Consider the following 20,194-nt stretch of genomic DNA (forward strand, 5'->3'; position numbering starts at 1 on the left):
TAGACAGATTTGTCACACCAAACATTTAAACTGGTTCCTAAGTTATTTGTATGTATACATGTAGTTACCTGGATATGGATGGAGAGATGGATGGGTAACAGTAAACACAGAGACTGGTTCCACTGTTATTTCTGATGTGTAGTTACATTCAAGGTCACCTACAATGATGGAGCCTTTCTCATTCTGCCAGAATAAACGGTGTGAAAAATACTGCATGACAGAAAATCTGAAATGGAAAAAAATGTTGGCTGTTATATAGGAAAGAGGATTTAAGGTGGTACCTACCACTACAGGGAGATAACTCTTTAAAAATCAGCTAAACGTTTTCATTATGTTGTGTTGTTAAAGGAATATTAAGCTTCTCAATGATCAAAATTAGTGTTTGTCAAATGCTACATAACCAGTGTAATTTTTCTGATAAATTCAAATTTTTTTAAATTTTTATATTTTTGTCAAATGGTCAAAGTAAATACTTTGTCAAAATTTTATGAAAATTAAACGAGCTAAATTAATTTTTGTGATGGTGCTGGGTACCACCTTAACCAGGACCATAAATATTCACAAATATACTGTTTCAAGATTTAACCATGAAAAATTTATGAGTAACATGAGCACAATAATTGCAAATAAAAGTAAAATATCTAACAGCTATAGGCAATTTAATTCATAAAATTAAGTTATTGTTGCCGTGTATGTGATGAAAATGTAAAAAAAAGAAGAAAAAACTTCCCCTATAAATTTACTTCCAGACTGATTCTCCCCTAAATCTTTAACTATACCTATACATTTAAATTTGTAATATAATCTTAACTTACGGAGAAATACTGCTAAAACTTCCAAGAGGTTGCACAGACAGTTGGTCCGGGGTCACACCATTACCAAGCAGATCTGACATATACAACTCCTGTCGTTCAAAACTCTTCACATACCATAAAACTTTACGAAGGTCAAAGTTCAAGGTCAAACTGATGACATGCTTGCCACAAAAATATGGTAGATTGAAATATACAATATGATCTTCTCCATTTAAGTAAGCTGCTTCTAATGTATTCATGGTGACCCAGTAAATACGACCTTGTAACGCATCAATTGCCATGTGACGAGCTGTGCCTTGTATTACAAACTCTATATTATCTCCATTGATATCAGACCTTCTTATCTGTAAATATAACAGTGATGGGTTGGTTCACCATATGATGTTATAGGGTAGAAAATTAGTAAAAAGATTTTTGAATTTGTTCTTTTGTTGTGCTCTACTAACACTGTGGTATGGGTGTCTTTACATATGGGGTTTTGTTTATTAGTGAAGACTCTAAAGGACCTAAGGGTGCTTACATCCATGTCATTAAGTCTGATAGATAGTATTCTCATTGTCAATCATATCCTTATTTTCATAAATCTGCTTTAAGTAATGAGATTTAATCAAAGTATTGTTTGTACATTCCACATTATGTTTAAAATAAGACCAGTACAGCTTCTGTCCCAACCAATCATAACTGACATTTGTAGTCATGTGATAGAAGTAATAAGATTTTGTCATAGTCATTTTTATACTTACAACATTGTGTTTAGGATTAGACCAGTAGAGCTTCTGTCCCAACCAATCATAACTGACACTTGAGGTCATGTGATAGAAGTGATAAGATTTTGTCACAGTTCTATTTATACTTACAACATTGTGTTTAGGATTTGATCAGTACAGCTTCTGTCCCAACCAATCATAACTGACACTTGAGGTCATTTGATCATACTTACAACATTGTGTTTAGGATTAGACCAGTACAGCTTCTGTCCCAACCAATCATAGCTGACACTTGTTGCGTATCTGATGTGGTAGACGATTTCTGATTCTGCTGTAGTTCGGTCAAATATTTGAACTCCATTTACATTAGATGCCCACATTATCTTATCTTCAACCCAGGTCAAATCTGTAATAAAAAGATGTTTTATAAATGTGGAAGTATCATAGTTATATACAAATTCATAGTTTTTAATAATCAGCAGAACTGTGGGTTTTTTCATTGTTTGTACCTCTAAAATAAAGACAATGCCAGGCCATTGATTGAATTTTTAATTGTTTATGTTGTTTTTAACCAATCATAATGTTGTGTGTAGACTTTTGAAAATGTTACCCAAAATGGGTAGATTCCAAAACAGCCAATTATGAATTTCTTACAAGTAAATTATGATATTTATCTAGTCATAAAGTGTTTGAGATTTTCAAAACAGAATATCTACAATAATAACGAGCTTCTGCTTGTGGCAAAATGCTTTTGACTCCAATCTTAATTGACTAATTGACAGTTTTCTAGCTGAAGGTTTATTTAGTGGTGGTTATCTATGAGTACCCTGGCTTCCTCCACCTACAAAACCCGGCTGCAATGTGTGAGCTGAAAGTGGTATTAAAATCAATCAATCCCTTTTTTTTTTTAGCTCACCCAAGCCTTAATCTTACCAAGAAGTTCTTCATAAAATAGATGTACAGTGGTTAGCTGTGTTCTATGTTGTCCCTCCATATCCATTTCATATAAACCAGTGGTGAAATCTGACTGTGAAGCTGCTGCAACTATTACTTTAGCTGTTGATGCCTCTGTTAAAAAAAGAAAAAAAACCATCAAATTATCTCCCTTTTTATTTTTACAGATCAGTTAATTCATGCATGCATGGAGATTTCATCTAATAAACTTGAGAAATCTGACTGAGATGCTGCTTCAACTATTACTTTAGTTGAAAGAAAAGTGAGTAAAATTATCTCCCCTTTATATCAACAGGTGAGTAAATTATCTCCCCTTTATATCAGCAGGTAAGTAAATTATCTCCCCTACATAACTAACAGGCCAGTTAATCAGTGAGTCATCTTTTTGTAAATTTCATGCAAATAAGTTGATAAATGTTACTAAGATACTACTGCAACTAAAACTTTAACAGCTGATGCCTTTGTTAAGAATAAAGAAAATTGAGTCAAATTATCTCCCTTTTAAATCCAACAGGTGATAATCAGTTCATCAATAGCATTTTTTTTTCTTGATATTTAATATGCAAAATCTAATGATTTATGAATAATATCCTTGTTATGCATAAAAATGAAAGTATCTAAATTGCATATGTTGACCTCAGTTTCTGACATGATGATCTTTTTTTTAAACCTAATTTTAAAGATAAATCATCAAAGGATCTAAATCATCTCGTCTTGGTCAATATCTATTAGCCATTGCCACAACAGGTATTTAATTATAATTTTTAATAACTATAAGACTTGAAATTCAAAACTTCTACCATACCATTTAACCTGTAATTACCTAATGAGAGTGTTCTACCAACAAATAATTCTGACCAGGGACCAGATCCAGTCTGTGACCAAGCCCTGACTTTTACTTGATAGGCAGTATCTGCTACCAAATCTTCTATTTCTAAGAAGGAACCAGTGACTTTCTCTACTATTTCATTATCTGTTCCATCATCAGCATACAGACTAACTTCATAGTACCAATTCTTATACGCTCCTTTACCTGAAAAAAAAAAGAATCTTTAAAAATCTTAAAAAAATTAACACTTAAAGAGAAAATTTCATTTTAATATATTTTCTAAACACTGTAAACAAACGCTTGGTCTCTGGCAAAGAGTCTTCTCATTGACAATCATGCCACATCTTCTTATTTTTTTAATGAAATTCCCCTTATCTTGGAGTAATCTGATTTCCGATTTTTCTTTAGTTATCCCCCTTGCTTACTGATGGTCAGTGCTTCTTAGATAACTTTTATCTTCTGTTATCAGAAAGTATATTTTTTTTTTGGCAAAACTGTCAATCAATCTAGGGTAATGCACCTGTATGGGATAATATTCTGGGAATTATAACAAAGTGAAAGATAAATCTTACCTTGATAAGACAGAGGTTTTGGTCGGTTCCACTGTATAATAACACGTTTGTCTGTAAACAATCCTCTAACATCCTGGGGCGAGCTATGAGGCACTGAAATTTAAAAAATCAAAATTAAATTCAAATCAAAACATGTTTCCCTGCTTGAGGTTATAAATTATTTGGAAACTGTATAATTAGACTATTACATATATCCTTTAAATTGATGTTTATTTTGTTTGAGTTTCACAAAGACATAGGGACTGATACCAATATGGTCATCCATTGGGGTTACAGAATTCCCATGTGTAACTTTACATATAAAATGTTCTTGTATTTACTAGCAAGCATGTTATAATGATATTTTCTTAAAATGTATATGCATATGTGCAATGTTTAGATCAATAAACAAAAACAAAAGATCAACAACATTTCACACATGAAACTTTAAAAACGTATGAACAAGTTACCCCACAAAACATTCTGCAGATAAAATAATCATCATACCTGGGTGTGGCTGTGCTGTCGGATGATAAATATTGAATGAGGAATATTTCGTCACATACATTTCATTCACGTAGAATTTCCCTATCTTTTCATCATATTCTTCAATCAAAAGTTTGGTACCATTTGTTAAGAAGAAAACTCCTCCATAATATACCATGCTTCTGATACTATAATAGTTTGGTTGTATCACTTTGTCTTTCCGGACATCGGCTAAACCTGTGCCATCTAGAAACGCTGACATGAGAGTATTCACAATCTCGTTAGGGAAATATAACTGCATATTGTTGAAATCGATAGCAAATGAATTTAATCGGCTGCTAACCAGCAAGAAATGGCGAGCAGGTTTTGATGGAGTGATCTCCCCTATGTCTACTGCATACAGCCCCATGTTTATACTTCCTTGTGTGAAAAACAGGAATCTGAAAAAATAATATAGTTAATATTATTAATAAAATTTGCATTCATAAAGAGTTCAATTTATCCAAAGTTGAAAAACTATAATTTTTCTACTTTTAAAAATTTTCACATCTTTTACACAAAAACAATTATGCCCCTTTTTTATGCGAAAGCTACAATGCTCAAAAACCTTTTAATAAATCATAGATTTGAATGCAACTCTCCATCCATATAGCTAACAGAAAAAAAAATCAAAATATATGCACTGTATCTTTTATATATTCATGTGTATGACTATCATAAAATATGTATAACTAGTGCTTCACAAAAGAAGCCTTGGACCTTATCTTTCAGGTCTTTCAGGTTTTTGAAATCATACTGTATAAGATTCTTTGAAATTCAGAAAATTAAAGGTAAATTATAAAACAATACAGGAAACAATTGGTAAAAATGTGAATTTTCTTCCACTTGACAAGCAAAAGTTAGTTAATTCTAACTTAACTTTAACTTTATTGCAAAAAGTAAAAGGCTGACCGGCTAAAAGGCAAACATTTACATTTAAATGAGAAACATACAACACATGCATTTAATTTGAATGAGAGTTGTCTCTCTTTGTATACTCACCCATTAATAGGATCAACTTTGATGACATCTGGTTGTGAGGGTAACATTTCTGTTGCCATGATACAGCTTGGCCTATCTAAATCACATCTTTTGATCTAAAAAAAGCCACGAGTCATCTTATGTCAAGAAGGTGCTTTAGAAAAGTATGGTGAATCGAAAAAAAACGTAAAAATTTCAATCACTCATTCCATGTCAAAATAAAATATATTAGAAGAATCAAAATACATGTAAGTCTAAAATTTGTGCTAATTTCATTTTTACCAGTGCAAATGTACATGTAAATGTAATTTTATTATCATAGCCTCTTAGAAGGACTAATATTGTATTCTGATGTTGCAAACTAAAACAAAGTACTTGGACCTATAATGGTTTACTTTTACAAATTATGACTTGGATGGAGAGTTGTGTCGTTGGCACTCATACCACATCTTCTTATATCTATCAAAAGTCTTACCATTAAACCATCTACAATGTATGTATAATTATGTAACCAGTCAATAGTTATTGCTCCAGGGTGAGAGAGACTGGGGTAGAAGTTGTCCGTTATGGAACTGTCAACCATGCTAACTTGATGGACTTGTCCGGAGGAATCGCTGCAGACAATCATCTCTTTCTGGATATGAACTGCAACTCCTTCACAATGAAAAACACACTTAGTCAACGTTAGTCAGTAAAAAAAAATTTCGACTCTGAATGGTATAAATCATTTTGTTCTTTAGGCCAACTTCCCCTGCATTTTTTTTGCAATTTTCTAACTTGAAATCATATCCATAGAAAGTCAGATTCAACTTGATTTATATTATGTAAATATATTTATTCTTAGAAAGTACTGAAAAATAAATCTTTTACAAAAAATTGTTGGTTTACAGTTATATAGTTCCATCTTTAAGATCTGTGACCTGAAAACCTGTATATTTTTTAAATATAAATAGATTAAAACAAAAAAGCAAAATAATATCAACTTCAGCTATCATTTAATTGAAATAAGTTCATAAATATTCAAATGTTAAATAAAAAAAAATAACAGTTGCTAAAATATCTCAGCTCAATAAAATTAAATAGGAAACAGAGAGAAATAATACAGTTTTTATTCAGTAAAAAATCTACTGTTTTAAGGTTTTAACGAAACTAAAACTACTGTATGTTCGAAGAACAAAAAATTGGGAACTATGCCTTATAAACTTGACAATAATAAATTTCCCTCTTTAAACATATTTCTATTAAAACTAACTACAGCTGTATATTTAGAGATGATAAAAATTGATAATATCAGTAAAATTGACAGAAATTGATATACTTCATTCCGAAAATAATATGTCTGAAGTTTTGACAAGGAAACTTGAATGCATATGTACAGATATAATTTAAGCCATGGTAATATTGATAATTTCTGTAATCAAATCTTGAAATTGATCCAATAAAATTTATCATAGGATAAGTCTGAAGATGACTTAATGGCTGTAAGTAACTAGCCCAGTAAAAGCAACATCAGAATATCTTTAATTGAAAATAACATTTTGACACAATTGTCAGTGATGGATGGATGTTCCATCAAATAATTCTATGTAACTGGCCATGCAATCATCGAATAACATGCAACAAGGTTTAAAATAAAACAGACAGTTACAATGACTTCTGATTCTCAGATGAAGATGAATGAACCAAAAATGATCTTGCAATCAATTATAGGGAATAACAAGAATGATTAAAAACGAGGACAAATCTCTTTTTAACGGGAGGGTTAATGTTGTTATCAAAATATATTGTATTGTAATTAGCAAACAATGATGATTCCACAAGACCAAAAATTAGTAGATAATCAGCTCATCATATTTCGTTGACCAATCTCATCATATTGTGATGCTTTAACCTTATCACCATGATTCATAAGTAATTTATCAGAATAAATCTTTCATAAAGGCGAAACTTATCAAATATCATCAGTTCATAGAATCATAGATATATAAAGAAATTATCCCTTTTATCAATCTGTACAGCCATGTAATTAAGGAAGAGCAATTAAAGAAGCAAGAAAAATAATAGATACCATCAGTTCTTACATCTTGGATTTATTTTATTTTGACCTTGAACTGTATATTATAAAGGTGCAGGTCATTAATATTTACATTGCACAGAATTTACTTAATTTCATAACTTGGTTTAAAACTTCCTCATACCCTTATTCTGTGCTGCTATCTTATTCGGTTTTTTTATACGTTTTGCCAAAACAGTGTGCTTTTAGAGAGGAAGGTATAAAGAATGGAAAGCTAGAGGCACATAAGTATCAAGAAGGACGAACTGGTTGACCTTTCACTGGAGGAAATGTGTTAAAAAACCTAATCAATGGTAAATTCCCCAATGGGAGTAGACATTAAAAGCGGTCATTTGTCAAATTTTAATTATCATTAAGTTTGTGAAGAAAATATAAATTAATGGGTTTCCACAAATGTCATGTACATGAAGTTTAAGGTTAATGGTGAAATTGATCCTAGACAGATAAAGTACCATTTTATGAAGCATGGACTGATTATAAAATATACTGAAATAAACATTAATCGATTGGTCAGAAAAGAATACAGTTTTATCACTTTACTGTTGTGGACTCATTAACTTTTTGTGCTGTAACCAAATTTCATGCATTGACAAAAAGTTTTTTTTTGAGGATGTATGATTTAAAAGTCTGCACACAAGCCTAGATAAATTTTTTACTTCATTGCACATTTAACTAGTGCCTGACACCTTTACAAATGAAATCAATAAAAAAAGTTGTGTCCAAGGAATGATTAAAAACAAGGACAATTGTTTTTTTATAGGAGGGTAAGTGTTGTTATCAAACTCTATTGTATATTGTTTAATGATAAGGAATCACCAGTATATAAGGCGGAATAAAATGAATCAAAGGAAAGCACAAATGAGAGCTAATTTTTCAATTTTTCCATAATTATCATTCACAACTGGAAGAAAACAAAATGAGAAAAAAACAGTATGAAGCATTGACAGATGATATTATTAGTTTAAAAAATTTGTTGTTTATATTATTTTACCCAAAAAAACTGTAAGTTAATTTCATATTTTTGACAACTCCTGCACTGCAATAATTATAATCACATCTTTCAACACTTCAATATCTGATTGTCCAAATTTACAGATTTTTTTTACAGAGAATATTGCTAGAAAGGGTGACTAATTAGTCAAAATTTTAAATGACTGTTTGTAAACAAAGTAACAGATGAATATAGTAAGACTACAAAGTCTAAAGAGGATGGTGACTTATCAAGTATAATAAAACTGTTACAGTTCTGTGTTGTATTGCCAGGAAGCTTATTAAAACAGGTATACAAGAAAAGTCCATTTTAACCGGGGTTTTTTGATGGGTTTTTTTTTGGGGGGGGGGGGAGAGAGGATCATAATAGATAGGGACAGGAATTTTGTTTTGCAATAAGGTGTACAAAGAAAGTTTTGATTGTAACTGGTGTTGCTTGCTTAAAGCTTCCAGTGGCAAATATTTGAAGTATTGTTAGGAGAGAACAAAAAAACTGTTTAGCCAATAGATAGCTTCTGAATAATGGTCACACAGGATATTATTTGACAGTCAATGTGTTTTTCAGCAAATTAGGATAATGTTAAATTGAGGCAGAAATTTGTAAGAACAGACAGTTTTAAAGAGACCATCAAAGAGAAAGAAAATTATGACATTTGGCTCATTTAAGCTTTGTCAATTCTCAAATCACAAAAATCTTTACAATATTGCTTGTCAAAAGGAATGGGGCTCTAGCTGCATCTATCCTTTTTATTAGCACCCCTCTGTCCTCAAGGGTCCTATCAATTCAATTATTTTGGACAATAATTTACCAATTTAGAAACATCAGTAAAACTATCCAACATTTTTTTATCAGATATGAACATATTATCATAACACGATTTCTTTTGTGTAAACAATAAATTAGAAGAAAAAAGAACCATCTTTATAACAGGATTAATTAAAGCCAGAGTGTTGTATATATTGCATCAATTATATGAAGATTTGTGGTTTTCTTGATCTTTATGGATTTGCCCTTCTAACGAGTTCTGACTTATAATGTTAAGAATTCTTCTTTCTGCCAAGTTTACGAAACAAATACCTAAGAAAGTTTGTATAGTTTAAATAAAACTGAAAAGACAAGAAAAATGTAGAAATTCATCCTTGTTTGTGGTGGGGATTATTTTACTCAATTGTTGGATTTCAGAATTGTTTGGACAGTCAAGGTCCTAAACTTTTGTAATTAACAACTCATAGATCCCCCCTAGAAAAGACAAGTCCTGGGCATTGGGTTATCTGATCCCCTGAGTTAGAGTTGCTTGTCTAAATCAAATTTTTTTTATTTTTCCATGGTGTCTTTTGTGGTTCTTCTAATTATGATTTTGATTATAATAAATGGAAATAATATGACAAGATTCAAATTGTTTCCCCAAGTCTCACAGCATTTAAATAATTTGTTCAACTCAGACTGCAGATACTCCCAAAATCAAATGCAGAGACTAAAAATCTGGAACAGTTAACCCAGAAGTGTTTTATTAATTGTTTCTCACAATAAAATATGGGATCATGTGGAGTTTAATCCAAACTATTTATTAGTATATAAAACAACAAACCATAAAATTAAACTAGAAAATTAATGTCTTCCAAACAATATTACTGACAAACTGGAGTATCTGTCTGCTTAATCTACCATGGTTATATCAATACTAAAGGAACTCAAGGGTTTTAGACCTATTATTGGTTGGCAACATTCATAATGAATGATAAAGTCTTTGACCCAATTTAAGGGGGTAGACCTTGGTTCAGGGACATATCTCTTTAAATCAGTTATGCGTTTGTAAAAGTCAAGTATCATCAATGTATTTTATAGCATTTACCTGAACCAGATTGGAAATAATCTATGTAACCTAGAAGCTTAGAATATATTTATGAAAATGGTTGACACAAACGTACTGATGATTTGTTAGAGTTATTTCCCTTAATCTAGGTCTACCTCCTTAAGGGAGATTACTCTTTAAAATCAGCAGTGTGTTTGTAATATTGACTTTTTCATCAATGCTTTTATTGCAGTCATGTGATACAGATCAGAAACAATTTGTCAATGTGTTTTTTTAAATGCATAAGAATATTTTTATAGAAAAAGCTAACCAAATTGAACCAATGACTTTAAAAAATAATATTACTGTCCTGTAAAAGTACATCCTAAAAATATTAGGAAGGAATATATCCAAGACTGTGTAATAAGAAATGTATTAAGATATGACAATGACTATTAAAAATAATGAACAGTGAATAATAATTAAAAAAATATCAGAAATTGTCAACACACATGTATTTATAATATTTTTTTTTTTAATAATTTGATTATAGTATAAAAAAGAAGATGTGGTATGATTGCCAATGAGACAACTTTCCACAAAAGACCAAAATGACACAAACATTAACAACTATAGGTCACCGTACGGCCTTCAACAATTAGCAAAGCCCATACCACATAGAAGATTGTAATTGAAAAACTTGATTAGTTGAATAAGCAAGTTTATTGAAATAATTTTTTATCCTCGACGCAGCAAAAGACAAAATTTTTGCTACATGTATTCATCTTAAAAATATAAATTGTACATTTTTGCTTGGACAAAAAAAACTAAAGACGGAAGCAATCATGACCTTTTACTGAACAATTATACAACATAACACCATATCGAAGACAGCAATAGTCCTTTTCTTAATGACCGTCTTTAAGAGTTCATTCAGGTTTTATCCTTTTCAAAAAAGATCAACCTATTATAATTCAGTCATAAAAAAGTACATTTTCCCCCATAAACCTACATGCTTTAAAGAATGCTGTATTTCTCATGAGAGCGGACATCAAAGGTTTAACGGTAATTAAAGTAATTATCATTAGTATATGTAATTATTGCATAATGCCCTCATACTAATGGTCTCATAAGACAGCATTAAGTTCCTCTTTACTGAATTTTTCATTAAAGATTCCATTTTTACAGCATTTTAATTACGGGTTAGCATAATTAAGACCTTTACCATTATGAAATTTCATGCTTGAGTGAGAAACAAGGATTGTTCAGTTTGAATAACACCTGGTATTATCTGACTCATTGTTGCATGTTGATGCAGAATTTTTAAGACAAAATGTTAATGAAATTATGATTAAAAGATTATTATTTTTCTGACTAATTCTACAAATTCATCAATTTTCTACTGTCTGATCACGTTTTGGGCTTTTCAATTTCCTTCCTTTTATAATTAAAATCTTATGTTTTCTTTATGATAAGCTTTTATTTTGAAGTCCAATACAATTATTAATCAAAAGTTTTGGAAGTAGATATGATTTACCTCTTGGAAAATTAACATAATAAAATAAAACAGTTATCACCTAATGTGTGAATATTAAAACATAGCCATTAATTTGAAGAAACTTTTTTGGTTTACAGCTGATTGCATTGAGTGTGTAAATAAAAGTAATACATTTGGTTAGCTTGCTTGCTAGCTGAACCATGAAGTCATTTTAAGGTAAGGTAAGTTAACCTTTGTTAAGAGGAGAATAGTCCAACAGATAACCAATCTGTCTGTCTGCAGGACTAGGCTTCTTCCAAAATAGGGTAGTATACCTTACCTAATAATAACTTCATGGTTCAGCTAGCAAGCAAGTTAACCTACCTTTCCGTACACACTCAATGCAATCAGCTGTAAATGTCATTTATTATTGTTAACATAACTTAATTCTGTACTTTGATATATTTAGTAGGTTCAATTAGACAAAAATACATGGGCCTAATGGCATTGAAAACAAAAGTATTTGCAAAGAGTATGACTTTTCTCCATTGTTTATCTAAATATTTTCCAGTTGTTAACAATTAAGTTTTTGTTTTAACTGTATCATCTTGGTGCTCATTCATATATTGGATTTTAAAAGCTTAAATATCATACCATATACTATATGTGTTGACAATTTCTGGAGACATAATTAATAAAAACAATAAATGATTGTACATAAACTAAAAATGTCAATAATGATAAAAGGAAAAACAACAAGATTAATAAATCTGTAAATCAAGAATAAATGTACTACAATGATGTAATTAGATGCTTTGTCAGCTGAAATCAAAACATAATCAGATATTTTATATTATTTAATTCTACACATAGTTCTGTGTGGTTTCAGTGCTGAAAATGGATTGAAGCTGACAGAATCTTTAATATCACTCTAGTACAAGGAGACACAGGTCTTCCTCAAAGTAAGAGACTCCATAGAAGTTGTCAATCAAAGTGAAGGAGGCAGGTTGTTGTTTATGTGCATTAATGATTCTTGACTGGTTTACAAGAATCATAAATATCTTGATTAATCAATGATGTGTCCATTCTGATTTACCAATAATAATTATGGCTTAAGTATCAATTTTCTCTTTCATAAGTTTTTTTCAATTCTCTTGATAGGCCCATTCTGATTTACCAATAATTATTCTAGCTTTGATACTGTAAAATTATTAAATTTTAAAAAAAATAATATTTTAACAATTTTTTCTTTTAAAATACCTTCCAACATATTTTTATTGATTCCCCCTATGGAGCCTCAAATCACCACAATCCAAAAATTCTGGTACAACAACAAACAACAACTGATGAAGATGAAGATGATGACGACGAAATGTCATGTTTCCATAGTTACCTGTCACACTCTCAGCAATCTCATAAATAACCTTTTGTCCTTGTAAATAAAACATAATATACAAATACTTAAAATATAATAAATAACTTTATTTGAAATGCAGAGGGCCACTCCAGTAATTCCCTATAATATATATAATCAAACAATTTTTTCCAAAAATAAAGGGGGACTGAGCCCAGTCCCCTCTCCCCTGAATCAGCCATTAACCAGTCATACGAATATGGAGCTGATTGCTATAAAGGGAAAACCAAAATTGGACATACATTTCTAAAAGAGTAGACTTATGGGAAGACTAACTTCTAATTACACGGAGGCAACATTTCAAGGCCAAATTTCAAAGAGTTATTCAGAAATATTGTAAATCAAAACAGCTGCAATCTGCTGCTTTTGACAATATTTTCAAATATATTATTCATTCCCTTTGGTCATAAAACACAAGAAATACAATATTTGTTAAGAGAAACTTTTAATTAATGGAGTCAATGATACACAATTACATAGCTTGTGGCTAAAAACAAAACAGCTCTTCATCAAATATTTAATTTAATTTTTCAAAAACCTTTTGTCATTTTCACATAAACATGTGTATTCATTTTCAAACTTTTCATCAAATATCAGTCAATATTTTCAATTCATCAAAATTTAATCTATTTTTATAACATTTCAATTTAACAAAAGAAATGCAGAAACATTATATTCCATATGTTTTCAATAATTTGTGTTTTAATAATTAGACACTTAAGCATGTTCAAAATTAAGATAAATATGTACATAGGAGACAATATGGAACCATTTTTTGATTCAATATGCATTTAATAAAATGTCTGTTGAAAAAATCCTGAATCCTGAATAATTTTCAACACCTTTGAGTGTAAATAAATCCCCCCAAATACACATGGTGATGAAGCTTTTTTTTTTATTGGAAAGAGACATTTATTTAAGAGTAACCTTTTTTAAAACAATTTGGATGAAGACGTGCCACAACATCAAATATTTTAGGCACAGATATTTTACAAGTGGCTCAGACAATTGATTCCAATATTTTGATTTCTTATGTATTTATCATCCGAAAGCAGAAAATTAGTTTATTTCTAATTTTTTAAGCTAAAAACTTTGTGGCGCCAGTCATCCATTTTTACTTCCTTTTAATTTATATACCTATAGAAACTAGAATTTTTCAAAAAAATGGTAAATTTTCTATATTCCTCTATGTGTATGATTAATGGTCAATATCTTTATAGATAACCAACATTCTCAGAAAACTTTATTTTCTAACAACCTAGTTCAATGTTACTGGACTTGCATAAAGTACAATGACCACAATAATTAAGAATTGTCTCGAGAAATCAGAATAAAGGAAATTTTTTTAATAAAAGCAAAACTTAAAATTTCTTCACACTTAACCAAAACAATGGAGACATTAGACAGTGAGAAAATTCAATGTGACGATCTAATCATATATTGAATATCACTGTCCGTTATTCCTACGGAGAAAACAGCATCAGCCTCTTAAGAAACATACATACAGATTATTATCTTTAACAATGTCTTAGAATTACATCTTCCTGTGAATTCTTTTCAAAGAATTTTACTAATGTCAGCTTCATAGATTGTCTTGTGAAATGATGCAAAGGATATATAATTCCATTGAACAACAAGAACTAGATTATGGACGTGTGACCTTTATTGAAACATGTTTTGCAGACAGTTCTGTACAAATATTGTACATGTTTGTAATTATGAAGCAATCTTGATATTATTCTTCTGTTCTGCCATGTTGACCGAAAAAAATCAGAAATTCCAGAAAAATATATTAGCCTCAGCTAAGATTAGAAGTAATATTATGAAAGAATTGTTTATCTGGTTATTTTAAAAGTTGCATTGTTTCCATACCAAGGTGACCTTGGTTTTAAACCTGTCCTAGATTAAAAAAAAGTATTTTTTTATAGCAAATCAAAATTGAAAATCAAAATAAACTTAATTTAATCATTTAATTTAAAGGTCAACAGTCAAGGTGAGTAGAAGGTCAAATAATTCTAACACCAATGTAAGTTAATGCAAACAAACAGCCAAAATATAATTTGGCTTGTACAAAAAAACTTCTAGATAGAAAAGCCTTTAAAATTGTATTTATCAATTTGGTTTGGAGTTATAGGTCAAGGTTGCAGATTATTCGAAAGGTATTTTATATTCTGCCCAAAACATATTCCTGTTTAAATTGTTTTACAGTTAGTAATTTGTGTTGGCCCTTTATATCTTGTTGTTCAGTGTGAAGACCCATGTTGAAGACCTTAATTTGACCTATAATGGTTTACCTTTACAAATTATGACTTGGATGAAGTGTCACGTCTCATTGGCATTCATACCATTTTTCTTATTTCTATATAAGGTATCTTTGATAGTTTTTTGTTTTAAAATCCTAATGTTTTGATTTTAGTTAACATATGCTTTTTAAATAGTGTCCTTTGATGTATATATTATACAACTAAAGTGAAATTATGTCACCCATAAATGTTCAAATCCAGAAGTAATTTGTCTACATTATAACACATTTATCTGTTCAAACTCTATAATAAAGCCAGTTGACTCAGATCTTTTAAGAGAACAATAATTCTTTAGGGAATATCTGATATTCTGATACATTTCCAATAATATCACTAAAGAGTGACACAAAGTTAGTAAATGCTTACTTTTATTGCAGTGCCATTTCATATTAACAAATAGCTTTTTGCACCTCATATAAACATGATATAATTGAAAGTTTCCCAGTTTGAATCTTTCAAAAATAATGAGGTTTCACACTAAAAAGACAATTACATAGCTTGGTTGTTTTTTTCTTTAGTAATTAGGTTTATTGCCTAGCTTACTGGTCCATGACCTATATTTCAGCAAGACTTATGAGAAAATAATCAAAGTTTATATGCTTCCCTACCTGGCTTACTATTGCTTGTTTTTTTATTGTAAGTGGTAGCTACTCTAAGCAGTACTCAATTTTATTTTTTTGCTAGTTTTCTGTTTTTATTTTTTAAGGCAATTAGATTAAGAATTCATGAAAAAGAGAAAACAAAATTTTATTTAAAAAAAAAACAGTATGCTAAAATATTATTTTTTTCAAATAAACAATATAAATCTTTTCAGATTGCAAAGGACTAACAAAAAACTGAAAATGCTATCTATTGAAAGAATCCTAAATTTTTAAGTTTTTTATCTGCATTATACTTTAATAGTTTTCTCCTTTCTTTAACTCTCTGTTTTCTTTTCTTTTATCTTTCCAATCTCTTTTTTTTACTAAGGCGTCTCCACTCTGCTAGGTGGTGTGGTAGTAAAAAGTATGAGGTGAACAGTAAGCAAATGCTTTCTCAAAGTGTTCTGTTTATTATATCAGTATTTGCCCCGTCCAATTAATACCTTAAGTTTATTTCCTTTTATTACCATAATTTTTACCCGCCTAATACCCTAATAAAGCTCTTTTTATAAAAATAGAAAAATGTTCAAAACACTTAAATAATCAGATGACAATATCAACATAACATGAGATTAACTAAGCCTTTCTTTCAAGACTGTTTATTTGTTAGAATAAATTGAAATCCCATGCCATACACTGAAAATAGTTTGACAGAAAAAATCCTTTTAATTAGAAAGCAAAAATATAAAATGGCAATCCATTTGGGTACCCTTAAAGCTTATAAATAGTCTGGCATGTTCATTCAATTACAAAATATCCTTTGAAAATTGATTATCTTCTTAAAAGATGAACAAAATTTAGATGGTTCTCTTTGTTTCTATTTCAAATGATGTAAATATTGAAGATTGTGTGTTGTCATTTAATCCATTGGGAACCATTGCTTTTTCTCCAAATGTTGACATTGTTCAAATAAATTTAAATTCCCACAAATTTAAACCCCATCAATCCTTGTTTTTGCTTGTTCTAGTTTGGACACAAAAACAAAATCTACTTCTTCATTTCTCATGTCAAATAACAGATTTTTTATAAACTAGGCAAAAGATATCATGAAAATTCGCGTGAATGAATAGACAGCAACATACCAAAAATGATCGTGGTACGTAAAATCTACCATCTATCGTAGATCTACAGTTTAAGCAGTAACATCCTAATTTGATTTTTAAGAAAATCCTGAAAATCATAAAGATTTATAGATCTTTATTAAGACATCTATACATATCAGTTCACAAGTACCATTTTAAATCAGTCTCTATGTTTAAATGACCACGCCCTATAACCAGCTTCCACTGCAGATACAATTGCTTTTAAAGACAATTAGTTTTCAACGCCAGTACAGCAGATTTTTGTCAGCTGTTCCAACTGCCATTGCAATTCAATGTATTTGCAATTGCGTACTTCATATTTTGATCTGTGCTGAACCTTTAGTACGGAGAGCTGATTCTAGGATGGGCATGTTCTAAAAGGTTGAATGGAGTAGAGTGGTGGAGTTGTGTGGTTTTAATGGAGTGCTGGAGCAATTTGAGTACCGGTAGTGGAGTGCATTTCCTAACACCATATTTTCACTCCATGACTCCATTCCAACATTCCAACACTCCGTAACTCAACTCCACTCAATGTTTTAGTACATGCCTCTAAGTAATGATGATGTGATACCTGTTGCAGGTAGAATATCCTAGATTGTGTGCTCAAATCACAAGTTTAAGAAAGTGTTGTATTTGTTCCAGGAATTAATTCTTAGTTCATACTTAATATAATGAGAAGATTTACTTTAGTTTTGTTAAATGAGGTTTTACTATACATACCTTTTATAAGATCAGAGGCGTTAAGTCTTTTATGTATGGTCTGAGGACTGGAGAAAAACTCAGTCATGTCCTGTTTAATAACTTTGTTGTCTTCAGCAATAACTAAGTACACATCATTTTTCAACACTAAAAGTAGAAATTAAATAGAATTTAAATTCAAATAATTACCGTAAGTTAAATGAATGTGAAGACTCTGTGACTGAGATATTACTATAGTTTCATTTATTTTCTTGGTTACCAATTTTCGTGATTGAAGAAAAGTTATATTTTCGTGGCTATTTGATTTCATTGTTTTCCAAAAGTCTGAACCAACGAAATCCACGAAAAATTGGTATCCAACGAGTAATAATGCATCCACAGTTGTCTAAGTTAAGTTCATCTTCTGTTTCATTAGCCTGTCAACATTGAGGTTAGATGTATTTATCAAAGTTGTACAAAATCGAATATGTAAAGTTGTTGTTTATAGTTAACACGTGTTTGGTTAATTATAGTAAGGTCGGTTCGATTGGGATATTGAGTTCATGCACGAGTGAACTCAGGTGGTTTAAAGTCATTCGAGCCATTGCAGTCAAAGTGTACAGTAGCATTTTGCAAAATAAATAATATTATTAATCATATTATTTATTTTCAGATTTGTGGACCACAAGTATGGGGAAACCAGTACCAGCTGCTTAATAGCTATATATTTATATGAACTTTCAACAATATTATACTCATATTATATTTATAATAAAATGTGCGCTTGTCTCTGCAAGTGGCGTCTCCCATGTAAGAGTTTGTGGTTATTTGATAAATATTTTATGTTCGTTTGAGTTTACGAATTAGAATTTAAGTTCAAAACCCACATGTGCATGGTGGGTTTAAATCCAATCTTTATTGACAAGGACTTTTCCTGCCCAAGGTTGGTGGTTCTCTTCGGGTAATCAGGCTAGCTTCACTATTATAAAGCCTGACAGCCAGGGTATAGACAATAGTGCTGAAAGTGGTGTTTAACACCAACACCAACAATCAATCCATCTATGTTAAATCAAAGTTCCTATAATATTGTTGAGTTTTCACTATGTTTGATCATGTTTGTTTTGTCAATGTATTTGCCATTTATACCAAAATTCGTTTTTACATATTTGTTACAAATTTGTTTTTCGTTCATTTTTTTCCATAAATAAGGCCGTTAGTTTTCTCATTTGAATTGTTTTACATTGTCTTATCAGGGCCTTTTATAGCTGACTGTGCGGTATATGGGCTTTTCTCATTGTTGAAGGCCGTACAGTGACCTATAATTGGAAATTATACCATATCTTTTTCATATTTTGTCTGTTTTGCAAAAAAATGACCATACTCGGTCAGGCCCAGATGCAATCCTAAAAAAGTGTTTTCGGATGAATACAAAACAATAACTAACCAGATGCTCCGCAGGGCGTAGCTTTATACGACCGCAGATGGTGAACCCTGAAAGGTTGGGGCAAGTATGGACACAACATTCAAGCTGGATTCAGCTCTAAATTTGGATTGTGATTAAAAAGTTGACACAGCATAGGTTTCTGACACAGAATGAATGTGTTCTAATGAACTTAAAATTTTTGTTTTCTCTTTGAGCAATTCACTATGCTGTTGAATATTTTTTCATTTTATTTATGAAATTTCATTTCAAATGAGAAAATTGAACCCAATTTTTTTAATCACATCCCCCTTTCCCTTATTCCAAATTAATCTCAATTAAATTTCTAATGGAGTTTGCAACAATAACTACTCATTTAAATACATCATAAAATATTAAGATGTAAAAAAACTGCTTGTTATCACTGAATGGTAAAGATTATTTTAATTTATCAGTTGGTAGTAAAAAGTGAATATACATTGTACATAACAAAGATTTGAGTTGATTCTGGACAAAGAAAGATAACTCCAATTAAAAAAAAAATTGCTATTTCACAATATTGTGCAATTAGATATTTCTTGCTTACTATTCTGGACAAAGAAAGATAACTCTAATTAAAAAAAAATATTGCTATTTCACAATATTGTGCAATTAGATATTTCTTGCCATTGTACAATACTGTGCAATTGAAAAGACTTGCTATTGCACAATACTTAATATAATATTTTAGATCCTGATTTGGACAACTTGAAAACTGGGCCCATAATCAAAAATCTAAGTACATGTTTGGATTCAGCATATCAAAGAACCCCAAGATTTCAATTTTTGTTAAAATCAAACTAAGTTTAATTTTGGACCCTTTGGACTTTAATGTAGACCAATTTGAAAACAGGACCAAAAATGAAGAATCTACATACACAGTTAGATTTGGCATATCAAAGAACCCCATTTATTCAATTT

At 30.4% G+C, this 20,194-nt stretch overlaps 1 protein-coding gene across 1 annotated transcript in view; it reads right to left on the reverse strand.

Annotated features, from left to right (window-relative positions):
• Nucleotides 1-20,194, reverse strand: part of LOC134686565 (proto-oncogene tyrosine-protein kinase ROS-like) — a 106,257-nt gene that overhangs the window by 21,574 nt on the left and 64,489 nt on the right. The window contains exons 9-18 of the mRNA XM_063546237.1: nt 17,857-17,982; nt 5,838-6,016; nt 5,384-5,478; nt 4,364-4,782; nt 3,878-3,970; nt 3,300-3,509; nt 2,456-2,590; nt 1,756-1,928; nt 816-1,159; nt 69-226 (exon numbers count right to left, since the gene is read on the reverse strand). Of these exons, the coding sequence (XP_063402307.1) occupies nt 69-226; nt 816-1,159; nt 1,756-1,928; nt 2,456-2,590; nt 3,300-3,509; nt 3,878-3,970; nt 4,364-4,782; nt 5,384-5,478; nt 5,838-6,016; nt 17,857-17,982 (1,932 nt within the window). The remainder of the gene's footprint in view (nt 1-68; nt 227-815; nt 1,160-1,755; nt 1,929-2,455; nt 2,591-3,299; nt 3,510-3,877; nt 3,971-4,363; nt 4,783-5,383; nt 5,479-5,837; nt 6,017-17,856; nt 17,983-20,194) is intronic.

The sequence above is a fragment of the Mytilus trossulus genome, chromosome 10 (genome assembly GCF_036588685.1).
Source record: "Mytilus trossulus isolate FHL-02 chromosome 10, PNRI_Mtr1.1.1.hap1, whole genome shotgun sequence".
Classification (NCBI taxonomy): Eukaryota; Metazoa; Mollusca; class Bivalvia; order Mytilida; family Mytilidae; genus Mytilus; species Mytilus trossulus.